Source organism: Gallus gallus, chromosome 1, assembly GCF_016699485.2.
Source record: "Gallus gallus isolate bGalGal1 chromosome 1, bGalGal1.mat.broiler.GRCg7b, whole genome shotgun sequence".
Lineage (NCBI taxonomy): Eukaryota > Metazoa > Chordata > Aves > Galliformes > Phasianidae > Gallus > Gallus gallus.
In genome coordinates this window covers 77,055,189-77,082,589 of record NC_052532.1, presented here as the reverse complement: position 1 = coordinate 77,082,589, position 27,401 = coordinate 77,055,189, and the positions used below count along the sequence as shown (strand labels likewise).

Sequence of the window (27,401 nt, the reverse complement as noted above, 5' to 3'; positions counted from 1 at the left end):
TGCAAGCAGAGCTCTTGCTGCTGTGGAAGAGGCCACAACGGAGACATCAGGGGTGGGAAGAGAGGAACTTCACCTTGGGCAGACACCGGTGGAACTGGAGCTCGGGCATCTGCCATCCTGTGCCCTCCTCCAGGGAGTGGGCAGAGTGACGTGCTTCTGCATCCATCTCACTTGGCTTCCTCATGACCAAAAAGGTCTTCCAGCCTTCCTTCCAGCTTTCCCGAGGAGCTGGCCCTGCTGGAGGAGGCTGTGGGGGCCCTGCACACCCACTTCTCAGCCCCGAGTGACTGCTTTTGTGGAAGAGCTGCTACCTCCCAACCACTTTCTGGGGTTGCTTGTCACACACGGCTTTGTGCTGAGAGCCAGGGTGGCAGTGAGAGGTGAGAGAAGCCGGAGAGACAGAGAGATGCAGGAGCAGAAGCCTCCCTCTCTCTGTTCCCCGTGGCTGCCTCCGCAATTTCTATTTACAGCCCTGCTGCCTCCCCTCCTGGCCACAGTGCTGCTGCTGCTGTTGCTGGTTTCCAGGGCTGCACTGTAATTAAGCATCCTTGTCTCCTGCAACTCCCCCACTTCGTGAGCTCCAGTGCTGATTGGTGCTAGGGTGGGCAAGGAAGGGGTACTGGAGACCACAGCAGTGCCGGTGGCACCTTCACGAGGGCTGCGGTGGCATCATAGTATGGTGGAGCGGGCTGCCCCACCCGGGCCTGTGGGAGGCTGATAGCACCTCTTTCTATCACCGAGCTGAGGGGTGGGAGGAGGCTTTCCCTTAGCCCTGCTGCTTTTAGTGACTGATCACTGGCTCTGGGGCCAATCTGCTCTCACCCACTGTGTATGGAGACCGTGGGGCTGGGAAGGCTGAAGAAATGTTGCTGGAGAGGTGGCAGATTCTCACTATGCTGACATTACAGACTCACATGCTCATTGGTGCAGTGAAATGGCTTACACAAACCTTGGCTGCTTCCAGCTAGAGCTTCAGCCCTTCCTGTTGGCTCCTCTATCAGCAGATGCTTTTTTTCCCAATGCCCCCTCTGCAGAGGCTGCAGGTGCTCAGTGGGACCTTCCCCTTTCCTCACCAGGAGTAGCTCCAGGAGCTGACCCATTTTTGGCTGGTTTCTCGAAGCACTGACTCCCCAGTCTGATCCCTTCTCACCACCATTTCCCACTGTGTGCCTTTTGCCCACTTCTCACTCTGAACTTCCATCCTGTCAGCCCGCTCCCAGCTCTGCCTCCTCCCCTTGCATCCACATCCTCGTTGCTCACTTTTAGGGGGCTGGAAATGGGAGTTGCATGCTAAACAAAGGGCGGTGGAGACTCAAAGAAGGGATATGATCCACCAAATAAATCACAGAAGAACACCTGAAAACTGCACAATTACATAAAGACCCATGAAAAGCCCCTCAGCGAGAGGTCAAAACCCAAGCGCAAGATATTGCTGACCACTGTGATTTCTTGGAAAAGAGAGTACTGCAGAAACACATTATGAAAACAGCTCCCAAAGCTGGGATTCCCTCCAGCTGAATGCCTTCAATAACCTGCAATAAATTCTCCCATAATGTAAAAAACAAAAGAAAGAAAATTCAGGCAAAAGTCTGCTGGTGGTACCTGTCCATGTTAGGGTTTTGGCAGTGAGCTAGAGCCCTCGCTTGCTCCCCCTGCTCAAGGAACATTTCCACAGCTGGGGTTGGGAGTTAGGCCCGTGTGTGCCCTGCACTGCTCATCCCTATGGGGCTGTCATGCTGCATTCCACGCTGTGTGCCCTCATAGTGTGCCCTTGAGACAGACAGCCCAGTACTATGGGCATGGGAGTAGTGGAGGGAAAGCACCTGTGGAGTTTTGGGCATCCCTGTGCTCCTGAAGCCCATGGTATGAACTGGGAATGGTGGCAAAGGCATGACCAGCTTAAGTCAGAGGTATCTCCAGTCTGTGCTAAAGGGATGTGGCTGTGCAGATATGTGGCAATTTAATAGGGAGTAACGCACAACTTAACACTGCCTTGAAGAATCACCCTGAAACAAGAAACCACACATTTCAGTGTCATGTAAGGGAGCTGAGTAGTTCCTTTGGTTTACTCCTGCTTTGATCCTCAGAGGCAGAATTGAATCTTTATTGAGGGCTGCTGTGTCTCCCAGTGCACATTGCACTTGGTGAATAATAGACCATTCAGTGACGCATTCCACATTGATCCAAAGCCCAGCTTTCTCAGGGAGTGACCAGAATGCAAGCAAAACCATCTTCAACTTCAGATCAATCCCCACAAGGGATTTGGCAGGGTGATAAATGACAGTCTCTGCTCCAGGGGCTTGTCCTGCATCCCTGTCAGAGCTCTGGAGGCAGGAGAGCAGTCACTGCAGGGCAGCCAGCCTAGCTTCAAGCCCAGACTTTGTCAACTGCTGGACATAGCGTGGGGGTTCATCTAACAAGCAAGCAAAGGAGCCTGGGGTGACTCATTTTCTGAATGTCAGAGGACCATAGCTTGATTGCCTACTGGTCACAGCTGCGTTGCAGCCTGGGTGAAGGGCTAGTTAGTTTCCCCAGAGAAAGCCTGGACAGGCAATCGTGATTCTTTCAGGTATCATCTGAGCCTCCAAAAAGTGACCAAGAAAGCTGGGGCTTTCTGAGCCCTCCCTAAACCAAGAGATGCGGTGAGTGTTCTCTGCTAGTGTCTGGAGACAGGTCTTGCCAGATTAGTGCACCAGATGCAGCTTTGGTTTAAAGTATTTATTAACCAAAACTTGCATGCAACAGCTAAACGCATCTACAGCGGAGGCTTGTACTAGTGCCATTAGATTGACTCAGAACCATTTGGTGACACCAGGATGAGTTAGTTGAGCCCGAAATTGTTTCCTTTTCATGTTTTTTTGCTTTACAGATTCCTTTCATGAGTAACATACTACATGTGAGTGAACATCGTACAGATGCAGTCCAAGGCCCTGCCTAGCATTACCAGGTGCTTCCAGATACACAACAGCATCTGTAGGAGGTGGTAGAGAGGTGTTATTCCCTCCTTTACAATGAAATTTTTAGTGCATCAGGTGTTGGAACCTTCATAGTAAAGCTGAGCACAAAAAGATTGCTCTATAGCTAGACATCAGTTTCTTGCAGCTACTCATATTGGCCAGCTTACCTGTGGCTGTCTAAAAACCGTGGTGCAATAAATCTGAGTGCAGCAGAAGAGAGGGGAGATGTTGTCCCAGGTGTTTATACAGACTGGGCGAAGAACCCCTTGAGAGCAGCCCTGTAGAGAAGGACTTGGGGGTCCTGGTAGATGAGAAGCTGAACATGAGCCAGCAGTGTGTGCTCGCAGCCCAGAAGGCCAACTGTGTTCCAGGCTGCATTAAAAAAGGGGTGGCCAGCAGGCAGAGGGAGGTGATTGTCCCTCTCTACTCAGCTCTTGTGAGGCCCCATCTGGAGTACTGCATCCAGGCCTGGGGTCCCCAGCACCAGAAAGATGCAGAGCTCTTGGAACGAGTCCAGAGGAGGGCCACTAAGATGATCAGAGGGCTGGAGCACCTCTCCTATGAGGAAAGGTGGAGAGAACTGGGCTTGTTTAGCTTGGAAAAGAGAAGGCTCCAGGGAGACCTCATCGTGGCCTTCCAATACTCGAAGGGAGCATATAAACAGGAGGGGGAACGGCTGTTTATGAGGGTGGATAGTGATAGGGCAAGGGGGAATGGTTTTAAACTGAGACAAGGGAGGTTTAGGTTCACTATTAGGAAGAAGTTTTTCACCCAGAGGGTGGTGACGCACTGGAACAGGTTGCCCAAGGAGGTTGTGGATGCCCCATCCCTGGAGGCATTCAAGGCCAGGCTGGATGTGGCTCTGGGCAGCCTGGTCTGGTGGTCGGTGACCCTGCACATAGCAGGGGGGTTGAAACCAGATGATTTTGAGGTCCTTTCCAACTCAGGCCATTCTATGATTCTATGATTATCAATGTTTATAAATATCTAATGGGTGGGAGTCAAGTGGATGGGGCCAGGCTCTTTTTAGTGGTGCCCCACAACAGAGCAAGGGGCAACTTGCACAAACTGAAACATAGGAAGTTCTGTACAAACATAAGGAAAAATGTCTTTACATGGTAGGTTACAGAACACTGGAACAGGCTGCCCAGAGAGGTTGTGGAGTCTCCTTCCTCTCTGGAGATGTTCAAAACCTGCCTGGATCCTTCCTTATACAAGCTACTTTGTAGAACCTGCTTTAGCAGGAGGATTGGACTAGATGATCTCCAGAGGTCCCTTCCAACCCATACAGTTCTGTGATTCTATGAGTTTCCCGTGGTACCTGCTACTCAGAGAAGGGCTGGGATGCAATGTGACTGAGGATAACACTGCTTCTTCTAGGGCTTCGGTGACAGCACGTTGCTGATGCTGAAAGTGATGGCTTAACAGAGACACAAGGAGCTGGAGCTGTCAAGGAAAGACCTGAAATGGAGTTGGGAGGTAAAGAAAGAACAGGAAAAGGCAGGGCAAACAGGGAGTGGACAGAACCGGAAATGTTATCTACCATTCAAAGATGGGACAGGAAGAAGTCGGGTCAGAGGAAGGAATCAGAATGGAAGTTTGTAGTTAGGAGGCTTTAAAGTTGGGTAAAGAAGGACAGAAGATAGGGTGAAGGAGCAGTCTGAGTTCTCACAGCTACAAGGGTGCTGCTGACTTTGAAGCCGCTGTTTAGGGCTGACCCAGCTCCCCTAAGCTTTGCAGTTGTCTCAGGAGCAGCTTCTCCAGCCCTGCATCCATTTCGCAGGTTTAAAGGCTTCAGTCCTCCTGATGTTCCCTCCAAAGGATGACGCATTCCCACGTTGTTTCCTTTTGTTGTCGTGTTCCTTTCTTGATGTTAATTATTTGACCGTCATTTTGCAAGAACTGAAGTGGAGGCGTGTCATCGGACTTAGAAGGGTACCAGGATCTAAAGTGTAGGGGCTGTGCTCAGAACATGCACAGCACAGAGATCACCAATGATGATGCTCTCAGTGTCTGCCCTTGGGCTCCCAGAGCTGGTATTTTGATCTCTAGGCTTTACAGCTTAAAATGCAAGAGTGGTACTACCTGGAGTGGGGTGTACTGAGAAGGGGAGTCTCTCAAACTCAGTTATGAATACAACAGAAAGCCCAGAGAGAATAATGACATGTGAAAAAACGTACGGCAAAGAAGAAGCCAAGGATGTAAACATGGAGGAGTGAGTAGTGGCATGATGGATGCACATCATCCTGTACACCAGAGGGGCAAAGTGCCTGCTGGAGAAGCAGTGCGCTCACATGTAGCAATAATGTGAATCCAGGCATCTGCCAGGTTGGTGACTGAAGGAAGAGGCCAGCATTTCCCAACTTCTGAGCTGGCTGCGCATCCTTGATGGTTGCAGCCATTTGTTCTCTTCTTCTGTGATAATTGTATGTCATTTCTTTACATGGTTCGCTGCACAAAATGACTTCATGTACTCGCCTGAGCTGTGCTTTGTTGTATTTTGTTTAAATATGCAAAATTGTATGCAACTCCATGTGACATCTTATGCAAATTACTTCTTGTGTTACTGTGCCTATTTGAAATTAATTTGAGTGCGATCACAACTCTGGCTGTGAAGCCCCTGTTTAGGCTGAGTGCTCCCCCGGCTGCACTGATCCCTGCAGTTATCTCGAGCAGCAGCCTGAGCCTCCCCCGCCTGCCGCAGCCTGGATCCAGAGGTGACATCCATGGGCGTGATGCGGCATGGATCAAGGTCATGTTCCAGATCTCTGCCAGTCAGTGCAGTCGGAGGGAGAGGATTTAATGGGAAGCTGGGACTCCAGACTCATGTCCCAGAAGAGCCCACAGACATACATTCACAGAGAACAATTTGCAGTCCCCACAGAGCCAAGCTAGACTCTGGGCAGCAATCTGCCATCCAGCAGCTCAATAGCTCAGTAAAATGTCATAAGGCATCTGGGCTTAGAAAAAAACACTGGTGTTACAACATAGAGAATTAAACTTCCTTTCTGGAAGAGCTTGCTTCTTAATGATCTGCCCTTTATGGCAGTGAATCTGCAGACAGAGGCAAAATGCTGTAGATACAGGTGCCCCACGTTCTTAAAAAGATCAGATTCCATCAAAAACAAAAACTAAACACATCAGCCATAACACAGGCAGCAATACAATATCTACGCTAATCTCTAAACACATACAAGCCATTTCAGCAACATTCCTCATGCTAATTTTCCCTTTTTTTTTTTTTTTTTATTCCGGCTGGCTATGAGTCAGCAGCTAGGCTCGAAACCCCTAACTTTCATCACTGAGGAAGAGGTAGGCATCACTCCAGCAATGCCTTAATCTTCTGCTAAAAAGCAGAAAACACAGCCAATCACAGCTTTTGCTGTAACTCCCATTTTACCCTGGGCTTGTATATAACCCCCTGTGACCTACAGTGAAATACTTCATGCAAGGCTTTCTGCTGTGGGCAATTGGCTGCAGACGGGTGGCTAGAAGCTGCATGCCATGTCTGGGGCTGCTGATGTCCAGGGCTGGCAGCAAGGCAAAGGTGCTCCAAGGCAGATGCTGCTGCTTGATGCAAGACCCAGTGGCACATCCAGTCCCAAGAGAGCTGCTCTCATCTTTCTTCCTGGCAGCTGCTCCTGGGGCATCCCCTTCTCTCATCTCTGTGCCAAGCTGGTCTCATCACTGTCCATATTGTTCTGCCTGGAAAATGGGTAAGTACAGGCCTCACCTCAGCCTGTGTGCAAAGCCTCCGTTAACAAAGTGAAGACAGTGGAGGAGATGACCTCAAAGACTTTAAGTGCCCAGGTCATAAAAGCGTTGCAAAAGCACTGCGATGTGGACAAGCCTTCTTGTGCTTATCAGAAATCCCATTGGATCTGCAAGACACCCAGCTGTCACCCAAGGCAATAGCCCCAGGCCTACCTGTCACTTACTGTTTGCTCTTAATTCTACCCCAGCTCTCCATGTGCTAGAGGCAGCCATGCCATCTCTGGGATGTGTATCCTGCATTCCCTGGGTGACTACAGCAGTACATCTCTCTGTGCAGCCTCTACTGGGCACCATCCCCACCACCCCCAGCAGCTGGCACCAGCTCCAGGCAAGCCCCAGGCGTCCTACTTGGCTTGTGCTGCATGAAGAGCAAAGACATTATGAAAATGTCCTGCAATCCCATAAGAAGAGAGGGCTGGCAGAGATCTCCTGGCCTGTGGCAGGCAGCCCCATCATCTACTCCTGCTCAGGGACTCCCAGTCTCCAAACAAGCTCATACTCCTGGCCCCAGCACTGCTGTTCCAGAGGCTGTGCCAGCTCCTTGCACTGTCAGGTGTGAAGCTTCTTCTAATTTCTAGCCTCAGTGTACGCATGGCCCAGCCTGTAATAATTCATTCTCGTGCCAGCACTGTCCTTAAGCTTAAATTCAATGACAAAGCCCTTTGTTAACACAGAGTTAATGTTGCTTGGTGATAGCTCATTCCTTCCCAGAACATTGAGTTCATCAAAAAGCAAACTGGTGGAAAAACAGGACATTTAGAGTTAAGATGCATGCCCAGGCTACCTTAGATCTGCTCCTCTGAGCTGCCAGCCCTCCAGCTGCATTCACTTGTCAGGTACATTCAGCCCTCTGCCATGGTGAAGGTGCACAGCCAGGGGAGTGCCATACCCCTGGGGATATGCCGGGGGACAAACCTGATCCCAGTCTGGGATGAAAACAGAGTGCTTCTGGCCATGAGACACCCAGGCACTCAGTGCAGCGCTTCCAAGGACAGAGGGAGATGGCAGGTGATTAGGATGTCCTAGGGCAAAGATTTTGCCAGGCACTCTCCACTCTGAAAAACACTGCGAGGAAAAACTTTCTGCAAGGAGTCTGCTGTAAAAGCACATCCCTGTAGTGCCAGGCCCTCGGAAGAGCAGTGCAGCGCCCGCTGGGAGCGCCCCAATGCACTGCACTGCACAGCACTGCAGTCCCGAGGGTGGGTGAGAGCTGCTTCCAGCAGGCAGTGCCCTTAGCTCAGCACCCTGCCACAGCTGGGCGGGCCGCATGCTTCCCAGCAGCAGCAAGCTGTTGGCCCTTTTGTGCAGCTGCAGTCATGCTGCTTTGTCACAGAGGCTGCTCTGTCTAAGGTAAGGAGGCTGCCGTGTGCTCCAGCCCTGTCCTGGACTCTCCATACAGGTAACTAAGGCCAGCATTACAGCAAGTCACAGAGGTGCACAACGCTCAGGGATCAGAACGTACATTTATGGCAGTTCTAAAACATAGCGGTTGCAGAATCTTCAAGCACAGAAGCAAAGAATGGTCAGAATGACTCCCCCTGTGCATCCCTCCCCAGTTACTGCTGCCATTTTCAGCTCATCTTCCTCTCACCCATTAAGCCATTAGTGCTTTAGAAAACCCAATTGTTTAAATAAACTTATTTCAGTCATTGCTGCTGGGTATGCACATGCTAAGCAGTGTGCTGCAGGAGAGGAGGTTCAGCTTGAGGAGCAGCCACCCGTCAGGGCTGCTCGGTGCCCTTTTGTCCCGCCAGGCTTTGTGCTGCACTCCTGATTTCTAGTAGTTTTGGGGCACCAAGCAGTATTTCTTCAATCTATTGCCTAGTTTCTCTAATTTGTTGTTGTTGTTGTTATTATTATTTTTGCATGTTGACTTTCTGCAGAACTTCCCTTTTTCTTAGAGCAGTTCCCTCACATCCACATGCGTGCCTGCAATTACCTGCAGATGGTGGGAACCAGTCTGGGGAAGCTGGAGCTTTCATCTGGCAGGCCTGGAAGGCTCCAATCCAGGAGAGAGGGAATGAGTGCAGAGCAATTTCTTAGGTGGCAGCTGCTCCCCAGACAGAGCCAAGGGCTCCTGTGACAGATGCTCACTCTGCCAGTAAGGCTGGAAAAGAGCCCCAGGTGACCACGCTGCTGAAGGAGTCCCTGGAAAACATGAGAAACCTTGCTGAAATGAGCCCAAGTGATAATGCAGAAGAATTTCTAGGAACAACTGCCCTGAGGATGTGGAGATAGTAATCGCAGCCCACCTGGGAGGAGTTGCTCAGCCTGCTAGGCAGGAGGCACTTGGCCTGTGGGAAGCTGCCTGCTACAGGGCCCGACTCACCCAGACTGGCCCGAGGACACACTGCTTCTGAGGAACAGTACAGGTAAATGGAAATGTGTCCCTGCGGCCTGTACTCCTCTGGGCAGAAACCTGTAACTCTTGGATTCTCTAAATCTGTCTGGAAAGCCAGAGGTGCTCCTGTTGAGAAACAGCAACAGGAATTAATCTGTCAGCGCAGCTTTTGGGTCTGTCGAGAGCACCCAGAAACAAGTTCCCAACCGCAGTGTACTCAGTTTGTCTGGTGCACAACTACCCAGAAACCAGGCTGCACTGTGAAGAGTCAGGAACGTAAAGGTAGAGTGTATGAAATGTAAAAAGGATGGTGTTTTCTGTCAAAATTTACAGATCATGGCCATAGGTGTGGACAGCAGAATCTGTGGACAACAGAATGCACTCACTGGGAACTGTCCCTGCAATGTGCCATCCCCACAGCTGCAGTGGTGTGACAGGGGAGTGGCTGCAGGTCCCAGCTCTGCCCTGTGTCTGGGCTGTGCACTTTGCCACAAAAACTCTAGAGGTGGCTGCTGCTTGGTTTGTTCAGCTTGGAGAAGCTGAGAGGAGGCCTCATGGCGGCTGCAGCTCCTCATGAGGGGAGTGGAGGGGCAGCGCTGAGCTCTGCTCTCTGTGAAGGCCGGAGGGAACGCATTGAGCTGTGTGACAGGAGGGGCAGGTAGGGGTTGGGGAAAGGTTCTGCACCAGAGGGCATTGGGGTCCTGGAACAGGCTGCCCAGGGTGGTGGGCACAGCCCCAAGCTGCTGGAGTTCAAGGAGCATCTGGACAACACTCTCAGATGTAGGGCTTGATTTTGAGTGTTCCTGTGTGGAGCACGGAGTTCGACTCATTGATCCTTGTGGGTCCCTTTCAACCTGGGATATTCTATGGTTCTGTGATTCTTACAAGGAGGGCAAGGTGTCTCTCCTGTCCCAGGTGAAGGGATGGAGCTGGTATGGGCAAGAAGGACATGACAGCTTGCCCTGCTTCCTGTAGGGACCTGTAATCTCCTACCGTGTGACCACACACTTTGGCTGCTAAGGACAAATAAGCATTCAGGTATGTGATATGGATTGAGAAAGAATGGAAAGCTTGCAAGATGTGCTGTGACTGGGTAACACTACTGCTTCTGGGCTTAGCTTTTTGGGAAATACATCACGAGGAGAAGGAGGAAATAATCCTGGGAGATAAACCTGTCCGTGGTACAATGAGAGGAAGCAAGGCAGCTGATGAGTTTTCCCAGATGTTGTTGTAAACACATGTGAAAAACTACTTCCTTGAACACAATGCTTACCTGACACTTGGTAGCCCTGCCCAAGGGATGTGCTCCAGACATTAGGAAAGCTTTGGACTATGGTAGAGGTGTGAGAGCATCTGAAACGTGAGTAGCCGCTCAGAGTGATGCAGCCCGAGTGTGCTGGTCTGAAAGCCTCTTGCTGTGTCAGAGTCTGCAATGAATTTCAGAGGCACTCCTGGTATAGATGTGATGCCTCACTGATACTACAGCCTGTAAAAGCATTTACAGACCATCCCTCTGAGCTTTTGGTGCTTACTGGAGGGGCTACTGGCAGCTCCAGAATCTTAATAGCAGACTGCTTGTTCACTTCTGCATTTCACTTGCTCACCATTGCGTTTCAGTTTTTCACTCCTGCATTTTATTCTTTTGCCTCCATTCCCTTCAGATTACCACAGCCCCAGACGCCTCTCTCTTAATCCTTTTTCTCATGCCTTCCAGGCAGCAACAGTACGTATGAATTAGCTTCCTATCCAATGTATGTTTCAAACCTGAAAAGAACTCTCTGATGTCAATTCATCAGGAAGATCACATCAAGCCCATCTAACTTTACTCTCTGACAGGGTGACTCGCCTAGCGGACTGGGGCGATGCAGTAGATGTGATAGGTTTTGACTTTGAGACTTCTGATAGAGAGGAAGGCATGAATCTCATAAACAAACTAGGGAAAGAAATATATCTGGAACTGCTAAAAGATGAATGAAATTGCCAAAAAGTGTTTACAGCTGGTTCAAGAACACTGTGCCATTGGAGTGAAAAGGCATTTCTAACGGGGCCTCTGAAATCAGCAGATTCATTTTCGTTGGTGAAGACTCGAGCTGCCTGGTTGGAAAAGCTTTTTAACTCTGAGGCTGTAAAATGCTGGACTAGATTGGCCAAGGGAGTCTTGTCACTGGAGGCTGTTGCGATCAAGTTCAACAAATATCTGTCAGGGATGAGCTGTGCTTACTTAATCTTGTCCCTGGGTCAGGATGATGAATTAGATCATTGCCTGAGGTCTCACCCCAGTTTCATTTCCTTCAATTAAATTAAGCAGACCTCAGAAACCACTGACAGAAACAAGCCATAGCAAGCTCTGCTCATTTCCTCCTCACAAGCCAGGTGTTAGTCCAGCACTAACCTTGTCCAGGTGTACACCATCAGCCACTCTCCTGATGCTGAAAACCCAAAGATTAAACTGTCGTGTCTTCTGTCTGTACAGGCATGTCACACACTGAGTTCAGAGGGGCTTTTCTGTACCTCTCCAGGGAACTGAGCCTTTTCTAAAATCCTGGGGTTTAAACTTCCTTCCTCGGAGGGCTTCTGGGAAAGGGTGTCATGTGGGATAGACACCAAGCAATCTTCTGCATGAAGAATATCAGGCTGGGGACTGATCTCTTACCCTTGAAAGAAAAACTGGGGAAGGAGTAGCCCTCTGCCCAGCTGAAGAAGCCAACTTCCCTACATCCCCTCACAGGGAGGGCAGGGGAGGCACAGAGGCAGACTCTATTACTGCAGCTCCTCTGCACTGCTGCCAGCTCTGAGCCTGCTTCTGACAAACTGTAAACACCATCCTCAATAAGATTCATGTAATGATCTTTTTAAGGCTGTTGTCTTTGTGACCACGTCACATCTGTGCTTCATAATCACCTCGTGAGTGATGAATGCACACAGATCAGTCTTTTCTTCTGTCATTTCTAACCACTGAATCTCCCTACATAAGAAAAATTCTTGTTAGCAGGAGCAAAGAACATGGCCTCACACTGTCTGTGAGTAATTCCTCTAAATGCATTTAATCAGCAAACTTCTTTTTCTTGCTGCTTTTTTTTGCTGAGCTAGAGCCACTACTGCAAACAGAATTATTCCCAAGGCCAGTAACATTGCTCCATGGTGGCAGTTCCCTTTTGACTCAACACATCACCTCCTTTTCCCCAGTGTTTTACCCACCTAAAATGCTCCTAACCACTCCTGTCATTTCAGCTCATGTCTGCCTTCCACCCTATACTGTAGCAAATGCCCTACTGAAATCCAGATAGATTGGTTCTTTTTTTTTTCATCCAGGTAAAGGAAAGGAGGTATAAAGAAGTTAAGGACACATATTGCTTTTGTTGATAAAGCCATCCTGTATTTGATTCCATTTTCCACTTACTGCTGTAGTGTTAATTTTGTTTTCCTTTTATAATTTGTTCTTAACCTTACACTCTATTAAGACTAGACTAATGGGTTTGCAGAGGCCCTGAGTACTTTGTTTTCTCTCTTCCTGAAATATATCTCCCCTTTTCCAGTCCTGGCACACTTACCTTGAATTTGATGGATTTGCTGCAAATCTTTGCTCCCCAAACTGCAGTTTCCCTGCCAGTTTTGTAAAACCACAGATATAGAGGTGAGCTGGCGAGCTCTGGTCTTGATGCTTCTGAGTTTTGCTTCTGCCCTGATACAACTTACTCTTCTCCGCTGTATCTCCTCCCACCTTCCTCAGCATCAGCCTTCCTGTTGAAAAATGGCACAGGGCAGCTGTAAAAACCCAAAGATGCTTTAGCAGCACTTTGGTGAGCACTGAAGCTGGTGTGAGGAGGGCATAAGCCAAGCACCCACAACTATGCTCTCGTGCAATATTGTTTTGAATGACATTTCTGTGACTACTGCTGTTCAGAAGAATATGGATGTCACAGTTTAGGGAGTCATCCCCAGACCAAACAGGTCCCGCTGCTAGGAGATGTGCCTGTACTTGAAAGAGAAGGAAGATGGGTTGAGTGGAGCTACAAAGGGTAGCAGGCCAGCTGGAGAAGAGATGTTCGTGTACCGGGGCTTTGCCGATGCCAGTGCTGCTGTCAACATAGATGCATTTCCACAGGGTCAAACAAGCATACTACACTTCTGGCTTGTAGCATTATGAAGACACTGAACGTTTGCTCACAGCAGATCAGCAGTACAGATCAAATCACAAACTCACACAAAAATTCAAGCAGGAAGGAGTTTCCAGAAGCATACAGTCCAATCCCCTGCTCACAGTGGGACAACTGTAAAGCCAGATCGGGCTGCTCAGGGCTTTTCTGCCCGTATTTTGAATATCTCCAAGGGTGGAGATTCTGCAGCCTTTGTAGGCACTTGTTCCACTGCTGAAGTGCTCTCAAGGGTGAGAGGTTTTCTGTTCAGAATTTCCCCGGTTGCAACTTGCATTCTTTGTTTCTTGTCCTCTCACTGTGCCGCCTCCTCAGACTCTGGCCCCATCTTCTCTACAACTTTCCCTTAAGTAGGGGAAGACAGCAACTGGATGCCCCTTTGGCCTTCTCTCAGCTCCCTCAGCCTAATCCTTGTGCACTGTGTGCTTCAGCCCTCTATTGTGGGACCCTTTAACAGGATGTGCTGCAGTTTGTTAATATGCATCTTGCAACCTCAGCTCACACCTTCCAGATGTGGCCTCACACATCTCACATGGATGGGAATTATAGTTTCCCTTCATCTGCTGGATATACTTTTGCTAATGCAGCCTAGGTTGCAGGGATCTGTCATGCTTGAAAAGCTTGCTATTGGATCGTATTCAAAATACTTGAGACTTTTGTAGGTGATCTAATAAAAATAATTTTGATTTAAGCCTCTTGAAGGTATTGCCACAGAGAAGCTATCACCACACTGGAACAGGTTTTGCCTGTGCATGTCTGGTATGCTTTGGCTGTGGCCATACCATTGAGATCCCCCTCAGGCACTGCTGATGTGACTGTGGTTTTTCTCCTGTGTTGAAGGTACTCAGGCACAGCCTTTCTGCCTTTCTTGACGTGTCCAGTGATTCCTTTTCCTCCTTCCAAATTATGGGACTTGTATTCATGACACACTGGCCAGGAAGTTTGGTAAATAATTCCCCTTACCACAGTGGCCAAACAGACTCTGTCTGTGGCTAAGGTTGATGAATCCCAGGAGTGCCCTGAGTTACCGTGTTCCTGCTCGAGGGACCCTGGTGTCACCAGCTCCAGAGCAACCTGCTTCCTTCAGTAAAAAATGCAGCACATTGCCACTGTGCGTGCTTTAGGTTCCTAAGTACATCCCAGATGTGTGGTTTCTGCTCCTTGCCCCTGAAGAGTAGATGCCGCTGCAGTGCCATGATTCAGGGCAAGCATGTGCAGGATAATGCTACAACTCAGTTACTCAAACCTTACAACACTAACTAGAGAACCTACCAAGCAGGGAAAGATGCAATCTATTTCCACACAGTGGAAAGAAAGCCAGAAATGACGTGCTGAAATGCTCTCTGGTGTGCGCTGCCAGGGGAATTAATCAGCCGATTGCCAAAGAGATGTCAGCTCTCTGAAAGAGTGAGGACAACATGCCTTGCTGAGAAATGTACTCACTGGCTTGTGAGTACAAAACAGTGGCTTTGGGATAAACTTAATGTTGTCCCACAAGCAGATGAAAAGTCGGGCAAGAACGAGCAGCCTCCATCCTTAAAATGGATGTCACCACATCATGGCTCTTTCCAAGCCCATTTGTCCATCGATGAATTCAAGCAACAAGAGAGGTAAATTATAGAACACGTCAGGCTAGGTCTGCCAGCCCAGCAGTACCCCATTGTGCAGCCTAACACTTATATTGATGGGGTGGCCACCATGACCAGCACAGTTAATATGCAGGCAGAAGACAAACACAGAGCATACACTGGTGCCACACGCAGGTGGTCTGCAGTGACTGTGGAAGGTCCAGAGGTAGATGTTTCTTGTGTGAGAGTGGTGAGAAAGGAGGGGGCTGAAGACATCAGAGAAGGAAAAAAAGAAGAGCTGAGATGGGAATGTGACAAACAGATGTAACAGGAGGGGGTAATGGGAGATGGAGCAGGCAGGCAGTGTAGAGTTGTGTTTGCCTCTCTCCTGGGTCAAAGCTGAGTTGAAAAGCTTGTTAAAAAGGTTGGGAGAGAGCAACTTCTGTGGCAGCTTTTATCTCAGGTGCCTTTCTCCACATAGTTTCTTTTCTGAGTTTGTCATGAGCTCTTGGAGGGAAGGTTCAGATTGGATATCAGGGAGAAGTCCTTCACAGAGAGAGTGGTGAGCTGCTGGAACAGGCTGCCCAAAGAAGCTGTGGATTTTCTGTCCCTGGAGGTGTTCAAGACCAGGTTGGATGGGGTCCTGGGCAACCTGGACTAGTACCAGATCTGCAGGTTGGTGGTCCCTTCCAACCCATACTATGATTCTATGAGCTGGTCCCTCAGAGGAAGGGGGGTGCTCAGCTCTGCTGTGTGCTTCCTCCCAGGACTGAGGCCCCCTAGCCTACACCTGCCACCCTCTTCTGGGTCTTGCCTACCTCCTGTAGTTTCTTGTACATCTCTGCTTGTTTGTTGTCCTGCCCCATAACTGCCAGCTCCTCTTAATCGCCCTGCTCCCACTCACCAGCCTGGCCTCGTGCCAGGTGAACCTGCAGCTGGTGTGGTGCTGCCATCTCCCCTTGCATAGCACCTGGCCCTCCCAAGCACAAGACATTACATAGGTGGAAGCCGTATCAAATCCGTCTCAATGCAGGCTCTAGGGGGCTTCACTGCGCTTACTGAGCTGCTTGCAGCAGTTCCATCTGGGTTTTCAACCAGCACCATCCTCAGGCTAGCCCACCTGGTAGGTGTTACGAAACACCAGCAGCTCTAAGGACAAGCACGTGGGACATGAGCACACCTCATCAGGGAGAAGCATGAGATGGAGGCCAGGATGCTTTTTTATGGTGCATAGAAGGAACAAGGACAGGCAGGATAAGTACAAGAGGGCAGCCAATAGCTGGGAAAGAAGGTGAAGAGATCAGGTGTGCTCTCCGGAGAAATACACCTCTGTTTCTTTTACTTTGTCTCCTAAGGAGATAAGAGAAATCAAGTGCCTGTGACAGATGTTAGTCACGCTGCTTCACGTGCTGCTGAAAGGTTCTTGGCAGTGCTGGGGGAGGGAAGCCTGAAACTCCATGCACAGGAAGGGAAAATTAACCACCTTGTCCCACTCCTCATGGCAATTATGGCTTTACCTCGTCTGGTGTAGGACATCTTGACTAGCTCTCCCAGCTACCCAGGCAAGGCCAGCCTTTTCTCTGAGACCCTCAGGTTAATTTCTTTCTAGGCAGCATTAAGAAGGGAAGGAGGAGAGCAGAGAGGCTACAAGGGGCTTTGGGGCAAAGGAGAGGCACGAGAGACACCAGCGTCAGGCCAGAGTTCCTCTTCTGAGACATAAGATTGTATTAATTTGCTGCGTTGCAGAGTGAGAAATGTCACCTTCAGAGGTGATCTGACAATCACAAAAGTAAATTACATAGAGGAAAAAAAAATAAAAGAGATGAGCGCCTGTGAATATTCATGAGCAAGTCAAAACCCCCAAATTAACAAGGAAATTAATTTCCAAACTGATTAGTCTGCCAACTCCTTTTATTTAAATAAATCAACAATTGCCTTCATGTGACTGCTGCTAAGAACAGAGCTAATCCTGGCTCCTCGCAGGAGGAACTTTTGCATTGCCTGGGATGACCACTGTCCCAGCACCTTTGTGGGAGAGGCAGGCGCTACCTCTCAGCCGCCAGGAGATTTCCTTTTAGCCAGCACTCCGGATGTTGCGGTTTCATGATCACCCTAGCCAACCTAAATGCCGGCTGCTACAGCCGTGTGCTCCCCGGTCCCACCCTCTTACTCATGCTGGCCCTTGAAAGCTGTTTCAGCACGCCAAGCTGGCACAAACCTCATACAACAATTAAAAAGTTTTTTTTCTTAAGTCAGAGCACTAAAACAGCTCAGCCAAATGCCTGGCGAGCAGTAGCATAAGTGAGAAGGGAACCTAATGTAACCTGGAAAGAGGCTCCAGTGCCAAAGTTAGTCCTGCTGCACATGGTGGAATGAAGTAAGATTATATCCAAAACTCTCTCAGCACCTGAATTACAAGAGTTTAGGGCAGGGCAGGGCAGGGCTGCAATAGCCAGCTTGGTTTCATGATTGTGTGGGGTTTCTCCAATTCAAGGTGCACCGCATTGTCCAGGAACAGCCTCATGCCTCATCCCGTGCCATCACCACGGCCTGAAGGATGTGCTACTGCCTTGTGTGCAGCCAAGCACACTGCACAGCGACATGAGCAACTTAGATGGGCCTAACCTGAGAAACCACATCGTGAAACTGAGCTGCCATCCCCCGGGGTCAAGTTGTGAATGGTTACAAAAAGAATAATTAAAAGAAAAAAAAAGCCTATAGGTGCGGTTATGCTGCGTGCAACTGCAGAAAGGGGGTTAGCCCGCCTCCCTTAAGCCTGGCCTTGCCCTTCTGTCCGCTACAGCACTGATGTGGCTGAGGCGCTCCGATTTGCAAAGCTGGCAGAAAACCGCCGCGCTGCAAGGCGGGCTGGGTGCCAGCGTGTCAGCGCCACGAGCCCGGCGCCGCGCCAGTGCCGGCGCAACTGCGGGGCCCGGCCCACACGGCGACAGGCGGCCTCTGACCCGGCCACCCGCGAAGGGCAGGCTCTTGCGCCCGGCCCAGCACGCCAGGTCGGCCGGCGCGGCGCGGGGCAGGGGACGGCGGGCTGACCCGAGCCGTGCGGGAGGCGCCCGGCGCCAGCCGCCGGCGGCTGGCCCGGACTTAGCTAGGAGAGGGAGTGTGGACGGGAGCCCGGCGGAGGGGCGGGACCGTTCATGAATATTCATATTTTTATGAATATTCAGGAGGGCCGCGCTCCCGCACGGCGCACGTCACGCCAGGGAGGCCTCCTGGGCCGGAAGCGGTCTCAACGCCGGGCTGGGGAGAGCCGCGCGCCGCCACAGCTACTTCCGCCTTCCCCGCAACCCGGGCTCTCCGCTCGCCAGCACCCGCGCTTCCGGTAGGCGCGCGCCCACCTCTGCCCCTGCTTCCGGCCCGCCCGCCCGGCCACCGCGCTCCCGCCGCCGGGAAGCCGTCCCGGACCGGCGGCTGCCGCCGCTCCGCCTCTTTTTCAAGAGAAGCCGTCGATGACGCCGTTCCGCTCCGCTCGGCGCCCCGGAAGAGCTGAGTCGCGCTCCGCCTCTTGATCCGGAAGCGCCTCGCCGCTCCTCTTTCCGGTGAGGAGGCCGCCGCCGGAGTCGGGGTTGGGGTCGCCGCTGGGGGGTGGTGCTCGGTAATGCGGCGGGTGCGGGGCCGGGGGGGCCCGGGGAAGCGGCACTTCCGGCGTCGAGGCGCTCCGGAAGCGGAAACGGCGGTGGGCCGCCTGTCTGTCCGCTCGCCCGTCCGTCCGTCCGTCCCGGTGGCGGGGCCCTGCGGGGGGAGGTGGGTGCGGGCCTCTCCGATCCCGGCCGGTGCCCGCGGGGAGCCCCGCGCCGCCCATGGCCCGTCCCCGGGGGGCTGCAAGCGAGGGGCGGCCCGCGTCATGGGGGCCTCCGAGCAGCCCCGTAACCCTGGCGGTTTGTTTGCAGAGACGGCCCTGGAAGGAGGAGCAATGCAAGAGGAGGGAGAGTGAGAGGGGTAAGCAGCGCCCGCAGTGCGCCTGGGGCTTGAGGGCGCGCAGAGCCGGAGGGCGGCGGGAGGACTGCGGGACGGGGCCTCAGGGTCAGGGGTGGGAGAGGGGACGGCCGCCGGGATGGGACCGGTGGGGTGCCGGGCGCTTCCCCATCAGGCAGTGGCTTTTGTCCGGGTCCGGTTGGCCGGGGTGGTGGCTGCCCTTGTGTCAGGTATGGCACCAATGTTGCTGTAGCTGTGGTGTGTGGGCTGGGGGCCTGGGGCTCAGGGTTTGCCCATTCTCTTTGGGATGTTCTTGATGTACATCTGCATGTGCTTGTTCTAAAGGCGTAGCAGTGCTTGAACTTGTTGGTACTGAGGAGCTTAGGGGAGGCACTTTGGCATTTGGTCCCATACCCTGTGTGGCCTTCAGCATCTGTAGTATTTTGCAGTGATTGAGCCCAGAAGCTCACTCTTACTGGCCAAAGATATTGGGCAGACCCAGAATGACAATTTAAATGACTGTTTTGTCAAATGAAGGCTCTATGCTGCGTATAAATAAATGCTGATATCTGGAGAATAAAGGAAACTATATTAAAGTCAATCTCTAAATATCTGCACATCCGACCTTGCTTATACCTTCCAGAAACATGGCCTCTGCCTCACCGTTTACTTGCACGTGCTTTTTATCTGTGTGTTTATGATTAAAGTGATGACCTGCAAAGAGGTATTAGCCCAGCCCATTAAGTATGTGATTTTCTGAAGTTCTCTGAGACATAAACTTCAGATTCCTTGTCCCTTGTGAGTTCTCTGGTTCACTCAGTTGTTTATTTGGTGCATGTACATTTGTGGCTTGTACACAGAAGGTGTTTTTGGTTTATATCAGGAGGGTACATTGACATCTGTCTGATACTAGACTGGTGAATAGGAAGAAGGTCCCATCTCTGGCCCGTTTGTGGAAGCTGGGATGATGAAGGCCCTGCAGTGGGAACGTGCTGTGGTACAGGGTTGAAGCTCCAGCCCATGTGGGATAGTTATAGAGCAATTGGAAGGGTTGCGTGCAGAGTTCTGGTAAAGTAAGTGTGAGTGGTGTTAAAGTGGGGGCTATGAATAGGGGTGCATGTTTTCAAAATGTCCTTTAGCCTAAAAGTGGGATAGGGGAGGGACATCTGTGGGTATTAGAATGGTAGTTTGGTAGAGGACTCTTATCTTTGTTTTCTCCCTTTGGAAGATTGGCTTGCTAGTGAGATTGCATGAAAGCTTTGGCTCTTACACTGTTTCTCCTTTTTCTTCATGTTCTTGTAACTTCATTACACCTCAGTCTTTCAAGCCAAGTCTTTTGAGTCCCAGTATCTGCTCAAGCATAGACACTGTTGGATGGGAAGAAGGATTCTTAGAGAGTTTAGTGAAAACAGTGTAGTCATCTTTTGAGAATCAATGAGAACTTCTTTGGTTGGTTTTTGTATTTTCTTTTTTTTAATTGGTGTTTGGGTTTTTTGTTTGTTTTGGTTTTAAACTGAAACATTTTGTAAACTAAGCAAACAAAAGTTGGGTGCTTTGTGAAGGTCTGGCAGGACTTGGATAGAAACAGGAGGCCACTGCGTGCCCCTGCCTGTGCTCATTTGGATTTTACAGTCTGAAGATGGAGGTGCCTTTCATGCTTTATATTCCTTAAGTGAGAAAGTTGTTGTGAGATTTTTCTTGAAATTGATGTCTTTTCATTTTACTGATGAAGTTTACAGTTGAGTCCGAGGGATTGAAGACTTGACAATTACAAAGTTTATTTTAAAAATGTTTGTGATTATTGTATGACACTTGGTTTTTACCTAATCAGGTTTGAGTAGGGTAGGCTTTTTTTCTTCTTTAGGTGGATGCTGAGCAAATAGGAGCTTACTTATTTAAAAAAAAAACAACAGCAAAACCCCTTTTACACTCCAACCAAAAAAACATCTTGATTCAGGTGGTGCTCAGATGCCAAGGAAGGCCTTATCCTCCACATGTATTCTTTCTTGCTGTGGAAGCAAACAGTCATGTAGTTAGGTGTTATATACATAGAGCCTTGTTGGCAGAATGCACAGTTAATTTCCCTGAGAAAAAGAAGCAAAGGAAAGGTATGTGCCCCGTTGGATTCTGATTGAATTGCTGCAATGTAAATCCAGAGTAATTCCGTCAGGCAGCTAGCAGTCTGTCTGCATGCCACCGATGCAAGGTAAATAAATCATCCTTAAGTGCGTTTATTGGTTGATTTGGAGTGAGTGAGTGAGGCAGGAATACTTGGCTTTGCTGTTGCGTGAGCAATTCATAAAAACAAAATTAACAGGTAATTTGGTTCATTTAAATACTGCTTCTCTACATAGAGGAAAATTATCTTTGCGTTTTGGCTCATACGCAGCAATTCCACATGTATTTATTCTGTCCTAATGTACTTCTGGAAAGTGTTTCATGCTTCTTGGGGCATGTTTCTTAGCTTATCTGATGGCTGAGATAGGTCCTTCAGAAACAATATTTAGTCGTTAATTAGTCTACTGCCACATCATAACAGAAATAGGACTGGTACAATTTGCAGATAGCTGCAAACCTGCGGTGTTTGCTTTATCTAAGCAGCTTTTTCTGCCAGATGTAATGTTCATTGAGAACAGTTTTTATTGCATTTATTTTACCTGCCGATTTTGCCGTATTTGTTCAGAAACAGGCACATCTACTCTAGAAAATACTGTTATGTGAATCTCTTAGCTTTTCAATAGCATCTACAGAGCGTTGTAAATTTCTCTTGATAATGATATTACGCAGAAGAATGACAGGATTAGAATAGAAAGAACAGTAAAATAGATTCTTTCAGCTAGATGATCCTAAAGAGATTAAGCCTCTGTCCTCAGAGGACTATCTTCTGGTGTCTAACTTGTCCATGGAGAGCTGAGATTGAGTAGCGGGCACTTGACTGGGGGCGGAATCCTACAGATTCTTGTCCTGGAGACAGGACTGTGATGGGCAATAGAGAGCCCTGACACGATACCTTTTGGAAATATGGTGTCTCAGGAACAGGGTAGTCAGGTTGTTTCCCTGCTCTGTGGTCTTGCTGGATGAGAGAGGTGCATCTTGTCTGTCAGGATTGGGTGACGTTTCTGGTTTTCTTCTAAGAGTGGGGCTGGAGTGGTCAGAGCAAAGGGCAGCAGGAAGTTAGGAGCCTAGTTATGAGTTTTACTGCTTGGTCTTCTGTGACTGTCTGTTATCTTGGTCAAGTCTGTTTCCCTCTCTCTGCCTGTCCTTCTTCCTGTATAACATACTGCTAACGTGCCCTTGCTGCATCTGGATCCTTAGTGAGCTGGGGTGGAGGGACAGGCAGGGTCCAGAATTTTCACTGCTTGTGGGATCAGGATGGCTGTGACAGTGAAAAATGGTTTTCAGCTGTATTTGCCAGGTTGCACGTGCACAGACTTGATCATTTATGCCATGTACTTGGGTGGATGGTAGTTGGGGAATATTAGAGGTGTTTTGGGTCAGGTATAGTCATTATTATTTTTATTTTGCATGAAGGACTACTAGGCAAGAGGAATGGGCCTAAGTCTGTGGGAATAGCAGATAACTTTTTCCCTGAAAATAACAGGATTTGGGTAGATAGCTCGAAAGTGGGGGGTGACTGCTTAAGTGAGAAAGGGGAGATTAAGGAACTGTCGCAGTGTTAGACTGAGGCGGTTCCCTGTTGGAGTCACTTTGGGTTTAATATTCCTTTTGTGTGTGTGTGTGCGTCTGTCTCTGTCTTCCTTCTCCTCCATTCCTCTTCCCTTCCCCCTTCCTGTTCCCCCCTGTGCCCAGCTAGGATGGAAGAATCTCATTTCAACTCCTCTCCGTACTTCTGGCCAGCAGTGCCCACCGTCTCGGGACAGGTAAGATCTTTGTCTTCCAACCCATTTTGCTGATGTTGCTTCACATTAGAAGTTTGTGAATGATGCATGTTTCTGTTGCTTTTCTTGCTCAGCCAACTGCTGGGAGAGGTTGTACCCCAGTTTTCTAAAAGCTGTTCTTCCCACCTGTTTAGATTGACAACACCATGTTTATTAACAAGATGAAGGAGCAGCTATTGCCCACAGAGAAGGGCTGCAGCCTTGCTCCCCCCCACTACCCTGCCTTGCTGACAGTGCCCACCTCAGTGGCCCTACCCACTGGCATTGCAATGGACTCTGACACCAAGCCGGAGCAGCTGACACCACACAGCCAAGCCCCTGTGACTCAGAACATCACCGTGGTGCCAGTGCAGTCTGCTGGACTCATGACAGCAGGTAGGGAACTCTGCAACAGGAGGGTGCCAGGATGTCTGTAGCACAGGATTCTGGAGAATTCTCTTGGGACTATAGATTATCCTGAGCATTTTTGATGGTGTAGAATGCCTCGGCCCTAAGCATTGTTTCACTGTGAATCTCTGGGAAGTCTATTCGTCTATCCTCTGTACTGAGGTTTGACTTCTAGCTGTGAAGGCTGAGAACGTTTTGGAGAGGTTAAGCTGCTCTTCTATTTTAAATGTGTTTAAATGTAGATGTATAAAGCTTACTTCTGTGGGATGAGGAGGTCATTAGTAATGTTATACTTGACCTGCGTCTTTCTTTGCTTTCAGGTCCTGGTCTCGTGATAACTTCTCCATCAGGCTCCCTGGTGACCACAGCCTCCTCTGCACAAACCTTTCCCATCTCAGCTCCCATGATCGTCTCTGCACTACCCCCTGGCTCCCAGGCAGCCCTCCAGGTGGTGCCTGATCTGACCAAGAAGGGGACAACCACCCTCTCCGAAGGTGGGGGGGGGGGGCGGGGGTGGGGGAGTTGCCCCCAAACCGCCTCGGGGTCGGAAGAAGAAACGATTGCAGGAATCGGGGCTGCCAGAGATGAGTGACCCCTTTGTGCTGTCGAACGAGGATGATGAGGACCAGCACAAGGATGGCAAGACATACAGGTGGGGAGCAGGGTTAAACCATGATTGTTACACTGCATGGGGATGGGAGTGTATTCTGCTCTTTGGAGGGCTACGTGGGGATGGGAGAGATCTTTGCCTCTTCCTTGTAGAGTCCCTGAATAGAGAAGCTTTCAGCTGCAGAGAGAGTTGAGTTTTCTTGATAATTTGGAATGTTTGGAAGCTGTTGGATTGACCCCAAACTAAGCATCTCCTTCTTAGTGAACAACCTCAGTTTTCTAAATGTAAGAACATTAGTATTGCTCAGTTAGTTACTGCTAGCTCTTCCAGGGGCTGAGCCATATCCTTGATGCTGCAGCTGGGTAGTGTGGCTGGCATACTGCAGAGTGCAGTACTGTCTGGTGCACCTGGAGCACTTCTGTTGTGGTTGAGAGCCCTGGTGTACCTGAATGCCCCTGAATGAGGACTCCAGTCTGTCCAGTATAAATTCTCCGTACTGGAGGAACACAGCTGGAAGTGAATCGTGGTGATAGCATCTGTTCCTGTGTGCATTGCCCCATGTGCTGTCTTCCTGTTTCTGCATTCTCAACAAAACAGGAAAAAAGTTCTGTTCTGAATTAGACGTAAGGGTTTCTGAGCCCAATGGTTATTCAATAGGAGGGGAGAGCGCTCTGAGCTTTGAGGTTGGGTTTCTGAGCTTGGAGGGATGTGGCTTAAGGAACTTCTACAAGTGAATGCTGGGAGAGGGAGAGAGGTTAACTAGGAGGAAGTACTTAAAGCAGAGGGTAATAAGGAGCACAACATTTTTTGAGGAGGTGGCAGCTGAACAGAGTAGATGAGTGCTAGGGTGGGAACGTGATGGTCAGCATTTGTTGGGAAGCAGGAGCAAGTATGGGTATTTAGTGATGTGTATTCCTGAGGTTCTGAGGGCTGGTTAAGGTCAAGGAGTCAAAGTAGTAGCCTGATGAAAGAAGAAATATTGATCTGTAGCTCATCTCACTTCCCTACTATGTGCCCATGAGTCCTTCTCAAACAGTTTCCCTTTACCATTTTAGGCCCTCTTTCTTTTTTTTTTCTTTTTTCTCGTACCAATTTAGTTATCTTTCTGGAATTAAGTCATAAGAATATGAAGGCAACTCCACAAAATCTGTGCATCCATCCCAGACTCTGTTTCATTTTTAACTACAGCGTTTTTAAAATGTTTACATTTTTAAATCAATACAGTTAAATGGCTACAAAACTGGAGCTTGGAACAGTCCTTTTATTCCCTTACCCAATGTCCCAGTTTTTCCACTTTGAAAATACAATCAGCGTATGGTGAAGAGGGGTGGGAGTGTTAGGTAGCTTGCTATTTTTAAGTCCACCATTTATTTTGGGCCTTAGCCACAATTCCACACCACTCAAGCTGCTTACAGTCTGGGTTGCTAATTAGGTTGTTAGATATGTATTTACAGGGGACACAATTGGCAGTGAACGTTAGAATTAAAGCCGAACCAAAGCTTTAATTATAGCTCCTTGTTTACATGTAAGTTTGGAAAAAAAAATGCCAATGGCCATGTGGAATGACTCAGCAGAAACTTTATGAACACCCATAGTCTCTGTAACCGATCATGAAAAAGACTTTGCGGGGAAAAAAAAACCCCACACCAATGAGTTTATACGTAGGAACGTGTAATCGGGAGTATTTCTCATCTTCACGGTTAGTCCACCTCTGCCTCTTCTTCCAGTTCCCATCCCAAGTCAGACTTCCTCTGAGCAGTATTAAGGTGCAAGGTAGCCAAATTGACATTTACTGAAGACCACCAAGGGGTCTCTTCTTTGACTGACACTTTCCATGTGCAAGTCTGGAACAAAAAAGAATTGTTCAAAAATAAAGGAGAACGATCAGTGCTCTTGTAGCTGTGGGAAGATCTTTGTACGTAAGACGCATAGGTCAAAGCTTTTGAGAACTTCTGGGTTCCTTTGCTGTTTTAGTTGGTAATGATTTGGGTAGCTGCCATTACTGCAGTACGCCGACGTATTCTAACTAGTTTAGGATTACGTGGAAGGTTTTTCTGAACTTGCTCCCTTCTGGGCTGAAGGAATCGGTTGTAGTGCACATGCAGGCGTTTGTAGGTCTTGATTGACTCTCATCCTGATATGTTAAAGACAGTCAGATGCCTGGAAGGGGTTGTACTGTATTGATCAATCTGACTAGTTGTTTTTTTGAGCTCCATGAGCTCTTCTGTCATGGGTGTCTGAGCAGGTGGCTAATTTCCCTAATTCCTGGCTCCTGGTGTATTAGTGAAGGAGTAAGGCCTTGAATGAGCAGCACAGCAGGCAGGCTTTGAAGGGATTGCAGCACAAGGGTGATACAAGTGTTGCCGATCAGCCCATTGAATGTAGCGATTGCTGCCCAAGCAGAGGACAGATGTTTTGCTGCCATCTCTGGAAGAGAGTTAGTGTGCTGTGGCAGTGGTGCAGCAATCTTTTATGACTAGGTTTTTCTTTGTGAGAAAAGGTGTGAGGCTTTTACTGATGATGCTGTTGCTTGCAGATCTTGCACATCTAGCCTTAGGATTAGTCTGGCAAGAGTCCTTGTTCTGCTTTGTGATATTAGAAGTGTGTTTGTACCTGCAGGGGACAAGCATCTAAACCAGTTCAGTGAAGCATTTTCTGTCATGAATAATGTTGTTTCAGACTTGTCTGGATTCATTGTCAGCTCTTTGTTAATGTCCCCTGACATCCCGATATAATTTACTTTTTTTTCTGTGGAAAAAGAGATCGGCATCAAGAGTGTTCCTACTAAGATGCAGTCAGTGTGTGAAGCACGTGATTTCTAATCAGAACTTTAAAAGGTACTGAGGAAGAGAGCACAGATCCTGGAGACAGTGGTATTTCTCAGTATTGTTTTGGTGTGTTTACAAATGCACTTCTTGAAGCTTCTGGTGTGATGTGTAGACAAGGTGGTTGAAATGGTTCAGTCTCTCTGCTTCAGATCATCAGTTTTGTCAAACAATTCTCTGAATAGTTTGATCTTGTGTTTACTATAGGAAGAAAGCTGTTTATCAGCACTTACAAACTTAATATAAGTGTTGCTTTATAATGGCTAGGACAAAGACCAGTTTTTTTGTCTGGGATGGTTTTGTTGGCTCTGCTTTCGAACACAGGGCACAAGTAGAAAAGTTGTAGGCATGAGAAGGACCTTGCTATTACACTGTAATTGTAGAGCTCTCTGTTTCCCACCTTCATTGGTGAGTTTCCTTACTTTCACTGGGCTTTGAGAACAGGAGGGAGTTTTAGTCTGGGAGACAATAATCAGCTAAGAGACATAAGCTTTTGAGGTATGCCCAGGGAGAGAAAGTGTGCAGAGGCCTTCGAAGTCTTGGCAGGAAGCAGAGACAAGCAGTGAAAGGGGAAAAATCTGGGTGATGGAAATCAGTCATATAAGAGGAGCCAGTGGCTTGAATACAGGAGGTGGTGGGTATGTCCTCAGGTGTCTCATTTTTCAGGCTTTTTTTTTTTTTTTGGCCCTATACTGAATTTATTGATGCTGTTTGACCTTCCCATGTGGTAATGATTTTGTTGTTGCTTTTTAATAGATTTGAAATCTGGTGGTTATGGCTTTCATAAGCCGTATCTGTCTGAAAATTTAGTCAAGTTGTAAGTTTTGAAAATTATCTGTTAAGCAAGCTCTGTGATGCTGTATACTTTAGTATTTGAAATATACAAAGATTATTGTATCTCCTTTGATGGTATTTGAGGCTTGCATGAATCCAAGCCCTGACCAGACTGTTTG

The 27,401-nt window shown here is 48.9% G+C and overlaps 1 protein-coding gene across 1 annotated transcript in view; it reads left to right on the top strand.

The window, feature by feature from the left end:
- The first annotated feature begins 18,050 nt into the window (after window positions 1–18,050).
- The window catches only part of ZNF384 (zinc finger protein 384), a 25,775-nt gene continuing 16,424 nt past the window's right edge, over window positions 18,051–27,401 (top strand). The window contains 7 exon segments of the mRNA NM_001079496.2: window positions 18,051–18,351; window positions 18,703–18,751; window positions 19,611–19,800; window positions 22,542–22,608; window positions 22,761–23,001; window positions 23,334–23,520; window positions 23,522–23,665. Coding sequence (NP_001072964.1) covers window positions 19,748–19,800; window positions 22,542–22,608; window positions 22,761–23,001; window positions 23,334–23,520; window positions 23,522–23,665 — 692 coding nt within the window. The 5' untranslated portion in view covers window positions 18,051–18,351; window positions 18,703–18,751; window positions 19,611–19,747.